Source organism: Thunnus maccoyii, chromosome 6, assembly GCF_910596095.1.
Source record: "Thunnus maccoyii chromosome 6, fThuMac1.1, whole genome shotgun sequence".
Classification (NCBI taxonomy): Eukaryota; Metazoa; Chordata; class Actinopteri; order Scombriformes; family Scombridae; genus Thunnus; species Thunnus maccoyii.
Window position 1 is genome coordinate 34,037,171 of NC_056538.1, and position 21,031 is coordinate 34,058,201.

Genomic DNA, 21,031 nt, shown 5'->3' on the forward strand with positions numbered 1-21,031 from the left:
ATTTATCGCAAGTCAGTCAACGTGGTTGTGTTGGTCACTCTGGAAATAAACAGGCTTTCCAACGGTATAAGATTTATTGCCAAGAAGCATCGTTACAACAAAGAAATAATCTATCAAACACAAATTTCCTTACTTTTTGTGCTATGTTTACATAAATATCACATGCTTAATTATAAATAACAGCTTTAAAGTAGATCAGGGGGCTCTGTAACCTGTAACCTCTATCATAAAACGATGGAAATGTGTTTTTGACATAAAAACATAGTTCACACAGAGTTAAAAACACAAATATACACACACTATACACTAGGAGCTATGCCAAACACCATAGCAACCACTTAGCAACACCCCAGCAGCTGCCTAGTAACACCATGGCAACCACTTAGCAACCACAAAGCACAAACACCAACTAGTAACACCTTCAGAAACCATGCTGTACACCTGCCAGCAACCACATAGCAACACTCCAGCCGCTGCCTAGTAACACCATAGCAACCATCACCTACCAACACCTTAGCGTCTGTATATGTGTGATGCTGCTGATACTGTGAGCCGAGGCTCGTTATCACACACCGACTCTCAGCATGTTATAATTAAAGTGAAGTGAATCGCATAGCAACCACCTGGTATCACCATGACAACCTTCACTGACCTGCACTCTAGTAGTTATGCAGAGCAACCACCACCGTTTTTTATAATTTTCTAGGGAGCTCTGTACCTTTTTAGAAGAATTTAGATTTTCTGGCTCCAGCTGACAGTTTAATAAAAACATGTCAAATTATTCAATGAGATGAAGTGATATCTGTAAATCAAGACAATCACACTCCCAAACATACAGTATCTCTCTGTTAATGTTAATGTCTGATTAACATCAAAATTATTTTCTGTATTTCAACTAACAATTATTTTCATCATTAACTTATCTGTCAGTTAATTTTTCCAAGTAATATATGAATTTTTTGATCGCTGCAACCAGAGAATATTTGGTGGTTTTGTGTCATAAATGAGCAAAAAAAGTTTTTTTTTTAAATTGTTGGCAATTAGTTTTCTGATCATCAACTAATCGATCGACAGATCTGAACCTCATCATCTCTCTCTTCTTCTTTACTTCTATCTCTTTCCTCCCTCTCTTTTTTATTTCTGGTCTTTTCATCCTCTCACATCATTTATATTTATTTAGTTTGTCTCACATTTTTGAAGGATTTTGATATATTTGACCACTTAGACCAGTTAGTCTGACTTGTTTCTGTCTCTCTGTTTCAGACGTAGACGAGTGCAGAGACCAGAGTGACGAGGATCTGATCTGTGATCATTTCTGTCACAACTACATCGGAGGCTACTACTGTTCCTGTCGCTATGGTTACCTGCTGCACTCTGACAACCGCACCTGCAGAGGTGAGTCTGAGCTGAGATGTCATAAATGTTATGAATGTAATAAGATGCTTTAAAGGACCAGTGTGTAGAATTAAGTGGCGTCTAGCGGAACAGACTCGGCAGAAATGGAATATAATATTCATAAGAATGTTTTAATTAGTATATAATCACCTGAAAATAAGAATCGTTGTGTTTTCGTTACCTGAGAATGAGAAAGAAGACTAAAGTGCTGCCAGCGTCCCCTAGAGGCCACAGAGTTTATTACAGCCTCAACATCCTGATGATTTATCTATTTTTATATGAAGAGAAGCTAAAATAGTTTGTCCTGAGGGTGGCGCTACAGGAAACGTACTTTAAGGCAAGTATTTGTATAAAACCTTTTAATTTTGTTTCTTTGAAGTGAAACCATGTCGTTTTCAAGGTTCTAAACAAAAAAATCATGAAAATTTAACAAGGCAGTTTAACAAATAAATAAATAATAATAATGGTGAGCAAACAACACAAAATAATCGATATAAAAACATAATCATAGGTTAACAGTACAGTAGACTTCTTCATCCCTGACCTCAGCCTGGTGTCTCAGTGTTCACGTCAGTCCACAGCAAAACCACATCAACCAAACAACAAGTCCAGTAACTCTCAGACCAGTTTCTGTAAAAAAAAAAACCTTTCACTGCAATAGTGAAGATGTAAACAGCGCAGTAGAAAACCTTAATGATATATTCGACCTTTCAGCCTCTTTATCAAACCTAAAGGCCTCAAATAGAGTCACCAAAAAACTAACAACAATGACAAATGCTTTGACGATGAATGTGAAAACCTCAGAACATACATCTTCACTATGGTGAAAAGGGACCAACATGTTAGAAACCAGCTACATGCTATGAGGAATCCATAAAAACAAACCACTTCTGGGAAAACACTCTAAACAAGTAAAAACATGAAGATCTACCCATCCAAAAGAGAAATGTATGGGTAAACCACTTCTCCAAACTCTTTGGTCCAATAGAGAGGAATAAACAGCAAAAACACAAACAAGATAAACTAAAATGTTTTACAGTTAATCAGAACCTGCTAGACTCCCCAAAGAACTACGGGACAAAATAAAATCACTCGAAACCAAGAAGGCCTGTGTTGTTGAAGGCATCCTAATGAAATTATCAAATTCACAGACCTCAAATTCCAACTGGCTAAACTAAAACTATTTAATATCGTCCTTAGCTCCGGGATCTTCCCAAGTATTTGGAACCGAGGACTGATGTCGCCGCTCCACAAAAGTGGAGACAATTTCAGTTCCAGTAACTACGGTGGGATCTGTGTCAGCAGCAACATCTGGGCACAGACTCCTACAACTCCTTACTGAATATAATGTCCTGAGTTAATCGGCTTTTTACCAAATTATCATACAACAGACCATATCTTCATCCTCAGCACCCTAACTGACAACCAAACAAACAAAAACTACTGAAGCCTTTGATTCAATTTGGCACGAGGGTCTTCTGTTAAACTGTTAGAAAGGGGTGTTTTGGGAAAAACCTATAACATCATTAAAACACACAGACCCTCCTCAACTTTCAACATACACATCAATGAACTGGTGAGGGCACTGGGACAGTCTGCAGCTCCTGGTATCAGCGGACTCAGAAGTCAGATGCCTGCTGTTTGCAGATGATCTGATGCTTCTGTCTCCAACCAAAGAAGGGCTGCAACAGCACCTTGATCTTCTGCACCAACTCTCCCAGACCGGGGCCTTGACAGTGAATCTAACCAAGACAAAAATTATGATATTCCAAAAAAGACCCCAACTCCAAAACCGCAAATATAAATTCTTTCTGGATACCATTACTCCTGAACATACCAAAGTTATACCTACCTCAGCCTAAACATCAGCAACTTCAACACAGCTGTGAGCGACCTGAGAGGCAAAGCAAGAAGAGCTTTTTACACCATCGAAAGGAAAATCAAGTTGGACAGTCCAGTTCAAATCTGGTTTCCCTTTATGGTTGCAGGTCTGGGGTCCACTCGCCAACCAAGATTTTACGAAATGGGACGAACATCAAATTGAGACTCTGCCTGCAGAATTCTGCAAATCCATTCTGACAGAAAACTCTAAATAATGCGCGCAGAGCAGAATTAGGACGATGCCCGCTGATTATACAAATTCAGAAGAGAACATTTACATGTTATAGTCACCAAAAAGAAAGTGACCCTGACATGCTCCATAACAAAGCCCTCACCTACAGAGAGACCCTGAGAGAAGCCCCCCCAGCCAGATAGTTCACAAACACAAGCAGAGCCCCCACACAGAGACACCATCAGACTAAACCAAATTATAAGAAAACAACAAGAAAACTATCTGACACATTGGAAACAATAAACCAGACCAAACTGGGTCTATATGGCCCCAAACATGAGCACAGCCCACTGGCTTTGGTAATGTAAATATCTGCCTCCTGTGCCAATAAAGCCCCTTCAAACTGAATTGAATCTGATATGTCAGGGAGACGTTGTGTGACTGAAACATGACAGTGTTTCCTGGCTGTGAAACATGTTACAAAGGCATTCAGTGTTGTTTGAAACCGTGACTTGTTGGCAGCAGACTGTAATCGGGATCAAGCCGCTGGAATTCAAATCTGCTCTGAAACACAGTTCATACAGAGACGTTTAAGCTCATTATGTCTGAAAAGCTCCGACACACAGTCTGAGAGCTTAAGTGAAGTCAAAAGAGACTCAGAGGTCAACTCACTATATACACTCAGATCAATATAACACACTCATATATACACTGAGATCAATATAACACACTCATATATACACACAGATCAATATAACACACTCACATATACACTCAGATCAATATAACACACTCATATATACACTCAGATCAATATAACACACTCATATATACACTCAGATCAATATAACACACTCACATATACACTCAGATCAATATAACACACTCATATATACACTCAGATCAATATAACACACTCATATATACACTCAGATCAATATAACACACTCATATATACACTCAGATCAATATAACACACTCATATATACACTCAGATCAATATAACACACTCATATATACACTCAAGTGTTTGTGTTTAGACGTGTAAAGTATGTGGGGAGGGAATGAAAATTCATACAGATATGACCTGATTTATCGCCACAGACTGACCTCTGCAGCAGGAAACTCAGACTGAAATTTAACATCTGACAAAAGCAAGTTTAAAATCTGCAGCAGAGAGACTACAGCAGCAAGACTAAACAGCAGGAAGCAACAGTCTGATATTTTCCTGTTTCCTTCAGCTCCCTCCTGCATATGTTTACTGGACTTTTAATGTTTCAGCAGCTCCAGTCCAGTGTGATGTGACTGCAGCAGACACTTATAGTTCATAAGTGTTGTTTACCAAAACTATCCTCTGAAAGGAGTTTAAGAATTTGACCAAAAATCTTCCTCTGGTGTTTCAGAACTCGTCTAATCTCTGATCTGTTTGTTGAGCTGACAACATACAGAGTTTGTCTGACAGATGAAAACACGCTGCAGATCCAGAAGTGTCTTCAGTTCAACAAGTATTAAAAGTTCAACACCATGAAACACTTCACAGTCATGCACAATGCACGTCAGAACAGCTGACATCAGCTCTGACTGAGCAGCACTTTATGTAAATCAGATGAACTGCAGCTCGTTTAGTCTCAGTAAATATCTTGCTAAATTAAAAAATTGCAGTGACGCAAAAATTTGTGCCCCAGACAGTAATTTGCAACAGACTGAGTAAATACCTCAGAGCTGGGTCTGTATCACAGAGGATGTGGTTTCAACTCTTGACTGAATCTTTAAATATATCATTTGTCTCGTGCACTGAAACATGTTTTTCCAACCAAGAAACATCCATGATGTTGTTTTGAGTCTCCTCACTGAGTTCAGCACAATTATATCCAGATTAATTATGAACTGTAATTTATTTGTTTATTTGTGCTTTAAATTGATTATCTCACCTGCATCAATCATCAATGAATTGTTCTTTCAAGAAATAAGACTAACAGCCAGTATACACAGTATCTCATTAAGAAAAAGAAGTTTTCTAGAGTTGTATTTATATTTATATTAAGACAGATTTTGGACGACCACTTTAACCTCCGTCAGAACATCTGTGACCCTGAGAAACATCAAACTCTGCTGGTCAGATTGTCAGAGAACATGTTGATCTTCTTCCCTGAAGGATGACCAGATGTTTCTTGTAACGCCACCTTCAGGGTGAACTTTACATGTTTACTTCAGTCCTGAGTTTAGTTATTAACACAACAGAATTAATGCAGGAAACATGGAGGTTTGTGTGTGTGTGCGTGTGTGTGTGTGTGTGTGTGTGTGTGTGCGTGTGTGTCTAACCTCTGTCTGACTGATAGTGGCTGCTGATTGGAGGTAAATATTTACATGCTCAGCATGTTTCTGTGTGGAGGAGGAGGCTCTCTCTCTCTCTCTCTCTCTCTCACACACACACACACACACACACACACAGGTTATTGAACCTGAGTCTGACTCTCGATTGATCAGATGTGGGACTGCTGCTGCATTCCTTCACATTTTCTCTCTGTGACCTTTGACCTCTTGAGTTTTTCATTGGATGTGTGCATCACAGAGAGCAGCATACAGTTCATACAGTCCACCGTATGTAACTTGAATGTGAAGTAAATTTTCTCTCTTTTCTTTCTTTCCACCCAGATCATATCTATTCACATCTTTCTATTTTGTATGAAATTGAAGTGTCAGTTTCCATTCAGACTGAATTAGGGCTGCAACTAACGATTATCTTCATTATCAATTAATCAAAGTCTAAGATGATGTCCTCAAATGTCTTGTTTTGTCCACAACCCAAAGATATTCAGTTTATTGTCATAGAGACTAAAGAAACCAGAAAATATTCATATTTAAGAAGCTTGACTCACAGAATTTGGACTTTTTTTCTTAAAAAATGACTCAAAATGATCAATAATTCAAACATTTGCCAATTTATTTAACGGTTGGCAACTAGTCGACTAATCGTTGCAGCTCTAGTTTGAACACTTTGCTTTAAACATCCCCTCCAGACACGCTTAAAGATATATAAAAACTCTGCTTTTAATTATAATTTCTTTGTTTAAACTCTTAAAACATCATTTTCTCCTTCATGTAAAAACTTCAGAATCTGTGAATCTGTAAATATTGTTCATTTCTAAAGTTTTCCTGCTGGACACCAGATGTCTCCTGCTTCACTGTAAAGTTCATTCTCAGTGTTTGTGCTCTGGAGGCTTCAAGTTTCCACATCACACTTGTGTCAGTTTAATACTGAACCATGATCGGCTCCAAAGTCGTTATGTCATAAATCCTGCAGGTGTCATCCAGGTGTTGAAGTGAGATTTAAGGTGAGCAAAACAAACTCTGCATGAGAAGAGAACAACAGCTTTAAAATTACTTTGCTGTGTGTGTGTTCAGTGGAGTGCAGTGACGGCGTGTTCACCGAACGCTCCGGCGTTCTGAGCAGCGTCGACTTCCCCGCTCCGTATCCGAAGAGCTCCGAGTGTCTGTACCTCATCCAGGTGGAGCCGGGCTTCAGGCTCCGCCTCCAGTTTGACCCCAGCTTCGACGTGGAGGATCACCCCGATGTCAGCTGTCCGTACGACTACGTCAAGGTGAGGACAACACACACACACACACACACACACACACACACAGACATACGTGATCTGTACTCAGTACTAATCAATAATATCTGTGTGTGTGTCAGATCAAAGCAGGCAGCAGTGAGTTCGGCCCGTTCTGTGGTGATCGATCCCCAGGACTGATCGAGACCGACAGCAATGTTGTCAACATCTTCTTCCACAGCGACAACTCAGGAGAAAACCTCGGCTGGAGACTCACATACACATCTACAGGTTCATGATACAATATACACACTCACAACTACACACAAACACATTTACAGGTTCATGATACAATATACACACTCACAACTACACACATACACATCTACAGGTTCAGGATACAATATACACACTCACAACTACACACATACACATCTACAGGTTCAGGATACAATATACACACTCACAACTACACACAAACACATTTACAGGTTCATGATACAATATACACACTCACAACTACACACATACACATCTACAGGTTCATGATACAATATACACACTTACAACTACACACTACACACATACACATCTACAGGTTCAGGATACAATATACACACTTACAACTACACACTACACACATACACATCTACAGGTTCAGGATACAATATACACACTCACAACTACACACAAACACATTTACAGGTTCAGGATACAATATACACACTTACAACTACACACATACACATCTACAGGTTCATGATACAATATACACACTCACAACTACACACATACAATACATGTACTGTAAACAGACGTGCTTTTATTTTGTCATGACAGGAAGTCAGTGTCCGGTACCCGAGAGTCCGCCCAACGCCCTGCTGACTCCCGTCCAATCAGAATACATCTTCAAAGACCACATCCTGTTCACCTGTGAGGCTGGTTACCGACTGCTGAAGGTCAGATCTGCAGCTCAGAGCAGATTCAAGTTCAATTTTACAACCTTTCTCAGCTTTTAGGTTTTTGTGTTTGTTTCTTTATTATTACGGGACATCAGACCTAAATTTGACCCCATCAGGTCTGGTGAAAAATTTGATAAAATGTAAAAATTATCCCCCAAAGTGCTAAAATGTGCTCTCTAGCGCCACCTATGTATCTAAAATGGCCACCACGGCCAGTAGGAATGTCATAGAGAGATCAAACCAAAACTCAATTATTCGTCTCATCAAGACCTACAAATCATACACTGACACCCCTGACCTAAATCCAACAGGAAGTCCGCAATTAGCCTTTCAAAATAAGACTTTGCCTCAATTTTGGCCTCTGAACAAACGCTATCTCCTCCGAGGGTGTTAATGGTATCGACTTCTAACTTTGATACATGACTTATGACACTGTGCTGAGAAAAAGATGTTAAAAACTTTGTAATAACTCGAACGGCTTGGATTTATAAGCCCTGAAAGTTGCAGTGCCACATCACCCTTGCAATGTAAAGCAATGGGGAGGCATGACCTTTGTGTCAAACAGAGGTTTCTGACGTCTGACCACTTTCCAACCTGTATCAATGGATTCGCAACGAAATTTCCCACGAAATTAAAGCTGCAAGCAGTGTTGAACGGGCCCTCGCGCCTCCGTGCACGTCAGGCTGCAGTGCAATCGAAGGGCTTTTGTCACGGGCATGTAGATGTCTTCAGACCCGGGCTGTTTTCAGACAGTGCAAGGAGATAAACATCACTTCCTTTGTCCACTATTTTGCCTCCTGCTGGGGCTGCTTCACTGAAATTTCATAGGGGGCACTATTCAGCCAGTTTGCATCACTGATGGAATATTGTCATGTAGACGTATTCAGGCCGGGACTCTTATCAAACATGTAAAGTTTGGTGCAGACTGGAGCATTTACAATAAAGTTATAGCAACTTCCTCTGTCATGGCGAAACATCAAATCTCAACGGTGTGAGGATGAGAATTTACTACAGGGTGAGACATGTCTGTCTCGCTCACACCTGTGGCATCAAAATTAAGCAAGTTTGGGGCCCATTCACTTGAATTTCAATTAGTAAACAAAACTCTTGATGAGTTTGTGTGTAAAACAAATTAATTTCCTAATTTTCAACAAGTCTATTTTTAGAAAAGTAAAGACTTTTAACCCACATGACCTGGTCAAAGCTTGATTGACATGTGTACTGTCAGGTGTGTAGAGACAATAAGTAACTGCAGCTGAACAGAAAAATACTCATATATTTGAATGGAGAGTGTGAGTGAACCGCTAGGTGCTCGGGCCCTAATAAAGGAAAAACTGCAGTACAGAGCTACAAATTTTAGTTTTGATGGTATTTTTCTGCAGCACTTTATCACTAAACTGTCACCCTCACTCCATTTTTTCCCTTCCCTTCATAGGTCATCCCCACTACTGAATTATATATATAAGACCTATAATTATTGTAAAATAAATGATAATAACACCAAACCTCCTACAAAGTTTGTATATAATGTACTGTATGTATATAGGCCTTTCTGCTGTATCCTACAAAAATGAGTTGCATTCAACCCCCACACCAGTGGCAGCTGGTGACTCAAACAATTGGGGAGGACAGGAGGAAAACCAACATACCGCATCAAACTATATCATTGTCCCCCACCTGATGAAATCAGAGGGGTGGGGGGCAATTTTATATACCAATAAAACAATTTGCTTTTAAAAACAAAAACCCCTGAGTGGTGTAAAGGCTGTGTCTTTAAAGACATTTAGCATATACATATTGTCTCTAAACAAAGAAGAGCTCATTTTAGCCATGGACTGGTTCAGATGTGTGATTTTACCAACAAAGTGAAATTCAAATTTAAAGTATTGTTCTATTGTGACAACAGATTTATGTTCTCATCAAAAACAGACAAGATATCACATGATTTACACGTGTTACCTGTGTATTTTCTTATTATACAGAAATATATAAAGTAGCACAAAGCTTATAATATGATACAGGAACAGATCAGTGCTGAATACTAGAAAGACTGAACACTAAAAACATTCACAGATCTTAAAGTGTAGGTTCACATCAGAAAGTATTAATGCATGTATCACATGACTTACACACTCTTATCTATGTGCACGACATACAAAATATAGTCTACAAAGCTGACATGTTAACACTAGCGGTGCAACGGATCACAAAATTCATGGTTCGGATCATATCGCATTTGAGTCATGGATCAGATCATTTTTAGGATCACCAAAAAAAGGGGAGACAAATAAAACTTTGTTTTCTATTTATTCTGTAACACACTTACAGCACGAAACAGCAATGAACTTTTGCCCATGGTCTTAAATGAAAACATTCAAGACAAACAACATTTAAGATGTCCAATGTTTAAATAAAAGTAAATAAAATATATGAAATATTCAATGCTCAATTATTGCAATATGAGGCATGATACCTTCCTCTTTTAAACATGGTAGTGAATGAAACAGCCTTTTTGAAATTAACCTTTTCAAAATAAGACTTTGCCCCGATTTTGGCCCTCAAACAAACTCTATCTCCTCCGAGGGCGTTAATGGTATCGGCTTCAAACTTTAATAGATGACTTATGACACTATGCTGAAAAAAGTTGTTTAAAACTTTGTAATAACTCGAACGGTTTGGATTTTATAAGCCCTCAGAGGTGCAGTGCCACATCACCCTTACAATGTAAAACAATGGGGAGGCATGACCTTTGTGTGAAACAGAGGCTTCTGACGTCTAAACTATAAGTCTGGCCATTTTGAAACCTGTATGAATGGATTCTCAACGAAATTTCCTACTAAAATATAATTTTATTGTAAGATTTTGCCAAAGTCATGGGATTTATGAGGAGATTTCACAAGAAGCGTACTCTAAAATCCTCCTCTCCAACTGCTCCTGGTGATGTCACTCCCTCAGTGCTGTGAAACATTCCACAATACACACTCATTATAAAATCACAGGAGGAGCAAGAAAAGACTTTAAAACTCACACTCTAATATCTCAAAAACAATAAAAGATAGAAAACACATGTAAATTCAAGGTTTGTAGGTCAACGTCTCGTGACTCTTTTAAAGTTTAAATGAAGTTTGTATCTAAAACTATGTGGAAGCAGTAAATGATCAAAAAGGTGTGGGTTTGCTCACACTCTCCATTCAAATATATGAGTATTTTTCTGTGTCCAGCTGCAGTTACTTATTGTCTCTACACACCTGACAATACACATGTCAATCATACTATCAAAATAAAAGCACACCACACTTGCAAGAAATATTCCTCATTTTTAAAAAGCAAAATGATCTGATCCCGACGGGCCAGAGAGCGAGGTCCCGACCAACGCTGCTTGCAGCTTTAATTATTTAATTATAATTTAAATTAAACATCTGAAGACTGCTGGATGAAAAGCAGACTGAACGTTTTCTTTTTACACCACACCAAGATTAACAAATGGATTTATTTATTTATTTATGTGCACATTAAAAAATACAGTTTTTAGAAAAGATGTTATATGAACACAAAGACATTCATGTGATACGAGCACACTTTAACCAGCATATACTCAGCTGGACATCAATTTAAATCTAATACAATAACATTTTAAACATGTATTTTGTGTATTATAAGCCTTAAATATTGATGTCTGTTTTAGGATTTCTGTGTTTGTTTTCATATGTTTTTTAATTGCTGTTTGTTAAATCTTTCTTCTTTTCTGTGAAGCTCTTTGTAACTTTAGTGCTATTTAAATAAAGTTTTAAGAAACTTTATTATTACAGTTCATACTGATACTACAGTACATGATGTCGCGCTCTAGTGGTTCTTATGTGCTTCATTCTGTGTAAGATAAAGATTTCCTTGATGAAATTATCCAGATTTCAATGTTCAACTTCAGATTTAATGTTGTGGGGATAACTGACTGTGTTTGTGATGGATGTGATGTCTGACTGCTGTATCTGTGGTTCAGGACGGTCAGTATCTGGATCATTATCAGATTACCTGTCAGTCTGATGGAGTGTGGAGCAGCAGTCCTCCTCACTGTCAAAGTAAGAACAAACTCTGTTTCTTCTCTAGTTGTTGATACTGAACTGAAACTCTGCGTTAAATTAGGGCTGCTGCCTCAAAGAAAACCTAAAGATTAATTTGGTAAATGGATAAAAAGTAAATAAATACAGCAGTATACAGACAAAGACCTGGTTAACCTTAAAGTTCTACACTCGCTCACATGTAAGACAACAAACCAACCAACCAGAATACAACTACGAACCAACCAATTAGAATATGACTATGAACCAACCAATCAGAGTACAACTACTAACTAACCAACCAAAATACAGCTAAAAACCAACCAATCAGACCACAACTACCAACCAACCAATTAGAATATGACTACGAACCAACCAATCAGAGTATGACCATAAACCAACTAATCACAATACAACTACTAACCAACCAACCAGAGTATGACCATAAACTAACCAATCAGAATACAACTACTAACCAACCAACCAGAGTATGACCATAAACTAACCAATCACAATACAACTACTAACCAACCAACCAACCAACCAACCAGAGTATGACCATAAACCAACCAATCACAATACAACTACTAACCAACCAACCAACCAACCCACCAACCAGAGTATGACCATAAACTAACCAATCAGAATACAACTACTAACCAACCAACCAGAGTATGACCATAAACTAACCAATCAGAATACAACTACTAACCAACCAACCAGAGTATGACCATAAACCAACCAATCAGAATACAACTACTAACCAACCAATCAGAATACAACTACTAACCAACCAACCAGAGTATGACCATAAACCAACCAATCAGAATACAACTACTAACCAACCAACCAAAAGACAACTAAAACAATCCAACAAGAGTATGACCATAAACCAACCAATCAGAATACGACTACGAACCAACCAATTAGAATATGACTATGAACCAACCAACCAGAGTATGACCATAAACCAACCAATCAGAATACAACTAAAAACCAACCAATCAGACCACCACTACAAACCAACCAAAATACGACTACACACCTACCAATCAGTGCAGTGGCTGATGTGACTGTAAGTGTCCACAGGCGTATTCACACAGTGTCACAGTGACATATTTACAGGAATTCAACAGTATTTCCTGCTCTCTCTTTGTCTCTTTGTGTCTCTGTAGAAACAGACTCGGGGAGGAGGCGGCGGTCTCTGTCCAGCATCTTAACCAGTCACAGTTTAGATTAGTGACAGACAAACACACACTGACTGATGAGTGATGAGATGCTACAGGAACAAACACATCTGCTTTTCAGTAGTTAAATTATTTTCTAATAAAACCAATCAAAACCAGAGTCTGCAGTGGTGTGTCTCTGTTAAGAATATAAAGCTGCTCTGTAAATCATATTAATATCAGCACATTCATTTATAAACACTCATGTAAACAAAGATAAAGATTTATTGTTGAGCTCTGCTGCCTCAGAGGTTCTGACTGAACTGTAGGATCATGACGAGGTACGACTTCAATGTTATGTTTTCACATTCATGTAACGTGTCACTACATTTATACACATGAATCATAAATCATCACTTAATCACATTTCATCATTTCATAACTCAGAAAGGTGCAGCTGCTGTTTATTAAGTTTAAGATGTTTTGTTGACTGTAGAATGATTGTTTGAACATGAAAATATAAAAATCATATGTATGTTTATTCACGTGGTTTTATTTAATTTATTTTTTGTAAGGGATTAAACTTTTGGAAAAAACTGAGAAAAACACAATAAATAAATAATAATAATAAAATAAGTGTTCAATGTCATGAAACTGCCAGCAAAACATATTTAGCAGGGTAGAAAGTATTAAAAAGAAAATTAAATTGTTTTATTATTTCATGTAGATAACACTTTTCAAAAAGAAGTTATAAAGTGCTTCACAAAGACATGAAACCAAAATATATCAGATAAAATTGGAATAAAAAAATTAATTAAAGATTAAGATTCTAAATAATTTTAAAAAACATATTTGCAGTAAGACACAGAATTCAACAATTCAAGAGAACGCAGCTCTAATAATGTATTTAAGAGAGATTTAAATGTAGAAACAAGAATGTGAACTACTAACAGACCCTACAGAGGATCTCTGGCTGTGAGGGAGATCATTAAAATCTATTTTAAACATACAGATGACAAACAGGAAGACAGTGAAGCTAAGTGGGAGGAAATGTGATTAATAATAACTTCTGATTTATCTGAGTTTAACTGAACAAACCATCAGTTTGCTCAGTTGTGTTGCTGGAATAAAAACAGAAATAGAACTGAGTCGTCTGCATAGAGACGAAAACTGATTTGTTGCTTTTGAAAGATTCGACCTAAAGTTTGCATATAAATGGAGAATAATAAAGGACCAAGGACTGAACCCTGAGGAACTCCATGAGTGGAGGATTTACAGTCGCCTGTGACCACAAAGAAGAGTCCTTCGTCCTTATCGAAGGCTGCAATAAGATCGAAAAGACATGTTTGTATATAATCAGTGCTGCTGACAGTGTGAAGTTCTTATCATGATGTTCTGAAAATCCACTCATTCAAATAACAACATATAAATAATGCTTTATTTTACAGGTTAAGGTTTAATACAGGTTTAATTTCCTGAAAGTTTTCAGAGTAATGTGCAGGCATGTAATGGTTGATTTGTGGGACATTTTGCAGAATGGAAGGTGGTGTAGAAACCTATCTATGAAATGACAAGAAAAATAGAAAAAGTGTTGGTTTAGTAGGTAAATACCTGTTCATTATATCTGGGTTCATCAATGTTGTCAATCTTAATTTAGATTCCTAATGATTCTTTAACAGATAAGGTAAACAGACTTTTCAATGTGTAGTTTTGTATTAAACTACATGATAGCATATTAGGTTCTTTCTTAAAAAAACTCCATAAAAACTCTATAATTTCCCATTCACAACAAAATTACACAATCCTCTCAGAGAAATGTCCCCACAGTGAACTGTTACACATTGCAATTACTTACAATTATTGAGAACATTTCCTGGAAATCAGCTAAGAAAGATAATCAGACCCATAAAATAAAGCGTTACCTGAAAAGTTTAATAAAGGCCAGCTGAATTTTCAATTAAGTATTAAATTCAGACTCAATTAAGTTGTAATTTACTCCTCAGAATAAAGAGTCCTGACTTTTTCTGAATTTCAATTTTCTCAAAATCCTCTTTTTTACAAAGAGATAGATTTTTTTTTACCTCAGAAAAATAAAGAAAGAAAATCCTGCATGTTAACATAACGAGGTGAGGAAGGACAGCTCTGCTCCTCTGTGATATTCTGAGACTGAAGTCAGGTTCAGCTGAACGTACTGAAGTCCTGCTGAGACCAGCTGGGTCCATCTCACCTTCATCTTCATCATCGCCCTCCGCTCTGCTCTTACCGAAAGCTGATTGGTCCCTGAGTGTTCTGTATCCTCTCTGTCACAGTGGTGGATTGTGGGAGTCCAAAGGTCGTGGACATGGCCGATGTGGTGTTTGGTAGCCATGACAACAGCACACTGTTTGGTGCCACCGTCCGCTACGTCTGCAAAGAGGAGACGTTCCAACTGCACCCCATCAACAGTAAGATTACTATTATAATGACTGTTATTATTATGGATATTTTTATTATCATTATTGTTTATTTTCTATTGTCTTCTTGCCTTCACTCTTCACTTACCTGAGTATATAAACATGCAGTGTCACGTCAACCTAAAATCTCACACAGCTGATATTAAAACACGATACAACTCTGAAATAATTGATTTAAAAAAAGTCATTTTTATGATCAGGCGCTTGTTACCTCATCTACCAAAAAAACCAAACAAATAACAACAACAACAAAAACTCTGAATTTGAAACAAGTTGAAAATAATTATTTTTAATTTACCAGTTATTTAGTTATCACATAAACCAGTTTGTCTCCCAGTTTTATTTATCATCTTATCACCATATCAGATATGAATTATTAACAATCTACTGATTATTTTTACATGCATGTTTTTCACTTTTAGACTTTTGTTGATGTAGTTTTTCCTACTGAAATTTAATTCTGCAGCATGAAAATTAACAGAATGGAAACAAATGTGTGGCTCGAACAGTACGTGCCTAAAATGTATTTATGTTTTTAAAAATGTAAAACTGTTGTTATGTTATGGTTACTTCTACTGGCTGTCGGTACTTTCTGTCTTTGTGAGGACAAATTTCAGAACTTGAGTAAGATGATATTTTGTCTTTATGCCTTCAAAGGTCTGTGTGAGGGGTCAAACTTTGTTTAAGGGTTAAAAATGTTTGAATTACATGTTTGTTGTTGTGTATTGTAGGTTCTTACAGCTGTGGGCAGAACGGAGAATGGATCAGTTCAGAAACAGGAGCCACACTGCCCACCTGTCTGCCAGGTATCACATGTTCTCACATCAGATTAATGATAATAATAAATCATGTCTGGGATGCTAAAACTTCCCTCCGTGTCTCTGTCCAGCCTGCGGCCGGCCGGCCCGCTCCCTCCCCCCTCAGGTGAAGCGGATCGTGGGTGGTCGCAGCGCCGAGCCCGGCCTGTTCCCCTGGCAGGTTCTGCTCAGCGTGGAGGATCTGTCCCGGGTTCCCGAGGACCGCTGGTTCGGCTCTGGGGCCCTGCTGTCCGAGTCCTGGGTCCTAACGGCGGCTCACGTCCTGCGGTCCCAGCGGAGGGACACCAGCGTCGTCCCCGTGGCCCCCGAGCACGTCAAGGTCTGAGGATGGACAGACTGCCGTATACTCTGATTAACATCCACGTCTCTAACTTATTCTTGTTCATATTTTTACTTTTTTGTTGTTGAAGAAATCTTTCACTTTGTTAAGGCAGAATATTTTCTTTTACTTAAAGTCTCCCTATTTATCATTAATCATCAGTCTATAAAGAGTTAATAAATGGTTTATAGGATAGTATAATGTAGCTGTCAGTGTTTATTAATGTATTAGTTAACAACTCATCCTGTGGACACCCAGAAGTGTTTGCTGCTGTATTAACAGATCATGAATGACAGTATAGTAAAACACAGCTGTAATAATATAAAACATGTTTTCATGAGAAGTTAGAATAAATACTTAACATTAGTAAACACTTTTAATGTCCTTAAATCTCCTTATAACGACATTATAGCTGTTTGTAATATTGGTGACGTAAACCTCCGCTGATGTTTCATAGAAAGCCTCGGACTCTTTGAATTGTTCTCTAAGTTTATTTGGGGTCCATGTGATGGTTGTTGAAGACACCCGACTGTCTCTCTTTGTGTCTCAGGTCTTCCTTGGTCTCCATGACGCCCGAGACAAACGTCTGGCCACAAACCGTTCAGTGTTGGCGATCATTCTCCATCCAAACTTCCAGCCCAACAACTACAACAACGACATCGCCATGGTGAAGCTGAGAGACAGGGTGGAGGTGAATGAGGTCATCCGTCCCGTCTGTCTCCCAACACCACACGGACAGGTGGGACCGATACTACTGATAATACCACAGGAAACATTGTTTACTCTGATTATAGTGTAAATGGTTAATAATACAGCAAATACTGTTTACTGACATTTAAGGAAAGTGGGGACAGAAAGGGATCATTTATCTGTGAAGAGGGGACATTTTTGAAGTGAGTGACGTTGTTACAAAGTGAGAACTTTTGTGGATAGAGAGGGCATTGTCCTTAAGTGGGGACATTTTTAGAAATTCAGGACATTTTTAAGATTGAGGACAGTTTTAGAATTGAATATAGGGACATTTTTGGAAAGGGTTGACTTTGTCCATGTTCTTAATTCAGGAAATTTTTTAAGACTGATGACATTTTAGGCAAGTGAGGAAAATTTTAGAAAATTGGGCCAATTTTGGAAAGTGGGGTCAATTTTAAAAAGAGATGGCATTATCTTAAAAGTCAGAACATTTTTAGAGCGTGAGGATAATTTTAGAAAATTAACATTTTTGAAGCGAGGACATTTAAGGTAAGTTGGATATTTTTATGAAGTGAGGACATCTATGAAGCGTAAGGACAATTTTAGAAAATGAGGACAATAAATCTTCTTGTAGAGAAACAATCATGTAAACACTTTCTTGACCTTTGACCTCTGTGTTACCCAGGACGACACCCCGACACCTCTCCCGAACTCTCTGGGTGTTGTTGCTGGTTGGGGCATCTCCAACCCCAACGCCTCGTCCACCTCCGGTGACCCCTCCGCCCTGACCTCTGACCCCGCAGCGGCCGCTGACCTGGGGATGACCTCTGACCTCCTGCAGTATGTCAAGCTGCCGGTGGTACCTCAGGACGAGTGCCAGGCCAGCTACGCCTCGCGCTCCGTCAGCTACAACATCACCGACAACATGTTCTGTGCCGGTTTCTATGAGGGTGGGAGGGACACCTGCCTGGGGGACAGCGGGGGCGCGTTTGTGATGGAGGACGAGGTCAGCCAGAGATGGGTGGTGTTCGGGTTGGTGTCCTGGGGCGGGCCGGAGGAGTGCGGGAGTCAGAGGGTGTACGGAGTCTACACCCGAGTGGTTAAATACGTGGAGTGGATACAGAACCACCTGCATACTGCCCCCTAGTGGTCAAGCACAAACTGAATCAGAACGTATGATTCGTCACGCTTCCTCTGGTCAAACAGCCAACATGTAGTCCGGCATGTTAACCATGAGGAAATGACAGAATCTGGTCTATAATAGACACTCAGTCAAAAGCCTCCTCAGGGGGGTGCCGGAGAGTTGAAGGTGAAGCAAAGATACTGCGTGAGGTGAAGAAGAGTCAAAACTCATCCTCCTTCTCGGAGTCATAACTCAGTCAGATCTGAACACAGACATGAAACACATATTGATATCATTCAGTAGGACTCTCACTCCCTGAGGATCATTATTATCTCTGACATCCATCACCAAGAAACCTCCATAAATCCACTTAGAGAAAAATGAAACTGCAGAACCTGCCTGAGAATCATCACGTTTAAGTTTTCTTCAGTATCACAGTGATCAGTGATAGTTGTCAGTACATCAGGTTACACTGCAGACAGGAGCTGCTAACAGCTGATTCACATGACTTTTAAATGTGAACAAATCTGGTGTAAAAACAGAGAAGAAGAGAACAGCAGCAGCTACCTGTGTTACAGCAGAACATCTGATGAGCTTTAATGGAGTCTTACTCTCCTGATGCTTTTATTTTTTACTGTATATGTTGCTGTCAGCATATTTCCATCTGTCAGATCAGCAGAAACATCAGAAATCTGTCACTCTGGCAGGATTTAAGTTCATTTGTCATTTTGTACGCTGCCCCCCGGTGGTCACACGGTAGAAAAAAAAGATCATGTTAATTAAGTTATTAGTAAGTATTCAGTTTAAAGTAAAGCTTTTAGAGTATGCATCTGAATTTTAAAAAAGGAATTTCAATGCTTTAAAATAATATTTTTTAAATGTTACACTTAAGTATTTAACTGACAAACTAGTTAAAAGAAAACAGACAAATAACTGGTGTCAGAAAAACAGTAATAACACTGTAATATACTGCAGTTAATATACAAACAAGCATATTAACTACTGAATAATTCATCTTTGATCCATAAAGTATGTTTTCTGAACTGTACTTTATTGAAATTATTCATTAATATTTTTCTGGGTATAAAAAAACAAATGATGTAACATGAACACTAGTTTGATTCAACCAATGAGATTATTTCTGTATTTTAACTGATTGTGTTCTTCAGTAACAGTTAAACTCAAACTTTAGTTGCAGATTATGACCAAACTGTTTTGTTTTTATTTATTTTAATTCCACCAAAGATCTGAACTAAACCAACCAAAAACTCATATCCCGATACAGTTGATATAGGTCATTTCATATCCAGATAATGAATCACGAAACAGCAAATGATCTGCAAATTCAATTAATAAATAGTTTATATAAAATGACCACATGGAGAGGCCTGTTTCTAATTACATTTTAAATTATATACTTGAGAAATAAAAGTTACTCAATCATATTTGATTATTTTTCTCCTTTTATTTACAAATAAAAGGAGAAAAATACATTTTCAATTCAACATGTAACATGTTTCTGGTCCGTGTCAGACTTTTCATACCTAAACCACGTCCATGTGACAGAAGTAGCTCGTCTTTTAGGTACAAGCTCCTCGTTCTGTCTTGGCTGGTCAGAGTCTTTCTCCGTTCTGTGTTACGTTCACTCTCCTCCATGTTTGTTTTTGTTGCCTTCAGGCAAATTTCCTGCCTCCAAATGACAAAAAATATCACCTCATAGAGTTTGATTTGTGACACAACTAAAGAAACGACAAGACTTTTTGTATCATCATGTGATATATATCATCATATCACACAGCTCTAATCTGAACACACACTCATACACTCCTTCTTGTGTTATTTTAATGACCCAATGATCCTTCCTCTAGAGCCAGCTTCAAGACAAACTTTACATTTTTAGCTCCACTGCTGGTAAGAAAAGATAAATCATCAGGATGTTTGTTTCAAGGCTGCAACTATCGATTATTTTTATTCTCAATTATTATTATTTGCTCAATTAATTGATTAATTGTTTGGTCTGTGAAAAAAATCCATTTATCATTTCTTACTGTCTCCAGTGATGCCTTTGATTTGCTTGTTTTGTCTGACCAACAGTCCAGAATCTTAAGATATTCAAATGATTGTTATATATATCAAACAGCAAATTCTCACATTTAAGAAGCTGGAAGCAGAGGATTTGCTTTTTGGGTTGTTTTTTTTTTTGCTTTTGCTTGAAAAATGACTGAAACGATTAATCAATTAACGATTGCAGCTCCAGTTTGTTCATATTGTGGATGTAATGAACTCTACAGACACTAGAGGACGCTAACAGGACTTAAAAATGTTTGTCTTTTATTTATCAACAGAAAAATGAGACAAACAAATATGAAAAACAGACAAAAAGCAAAAAGATTCAGACACAACACTCCTAAATGTGACTGTATTCTCTCTCCACTAACATGTA

General features: G+C 38.1%; 1 protein-coding gene across 3 annotated transcripts in view; it reads left to right on the top strand.

Moving 5' to 3' along the window:
- Positions 1 to 20,999, top strand: part of masp1 (MBL associated serine protease 1) — a 32,306-nt gene extending 11,307 nt beyond the window's left edge. For 2 of the 3 annotated variants that reach the window (XM_042413714.1, XM_042413715.1), the window contains exons 6-15: positions 1,264 to 1,395; positions 6,854 to 7,050; positions 7,146 to 7,293; positions 7,843 to 7,961; positions 11,962 to 12,040; positions 15,495 to 15,629; positions 16,370 to 16,444; positions 16,528 to 16,775; positions 17,326 to 17,514; positions 18,151 to 20,999. In XM_042413714.1, the coding sequence (XP_042269648.1) occupies positions 1,264 to 1,395; positions 6,854 to 7,050; positions 7,146 to 7,293; positions 7,843 to 7,961; positions 11,962 to 12,040; positions 15,495 to 15,629; positions 16,370 to 16,444; positions 16,528 to 16,775; positions 17,326 to 17,514; positions 18,151 to 18,612 (1,784 nt within the window). In that variant the 3' untranslated portion in view covers positions 18,613 to 20,999. Of the gene's footprint in view, positions 1 to 1,263; positions 1,396 to 6,853; positions 7,051 to 7,145; positions 7,294 to 7,842; positions 7,962 to 11,961; positions 12,041 to 13,194; positions 13,367 to 15,494; positions 15,630 to 16,369; positions 16,445 to 16,527; positions 16,776 to 17,325; positions 17,515 to 18,150 lie in introns of those variants that run through there. The other variant, XM_042413716.1, reaches the window with a different exon arrangement.
- Positions 21,000 to 21,031: the final 32 nt, after the last annotated feature.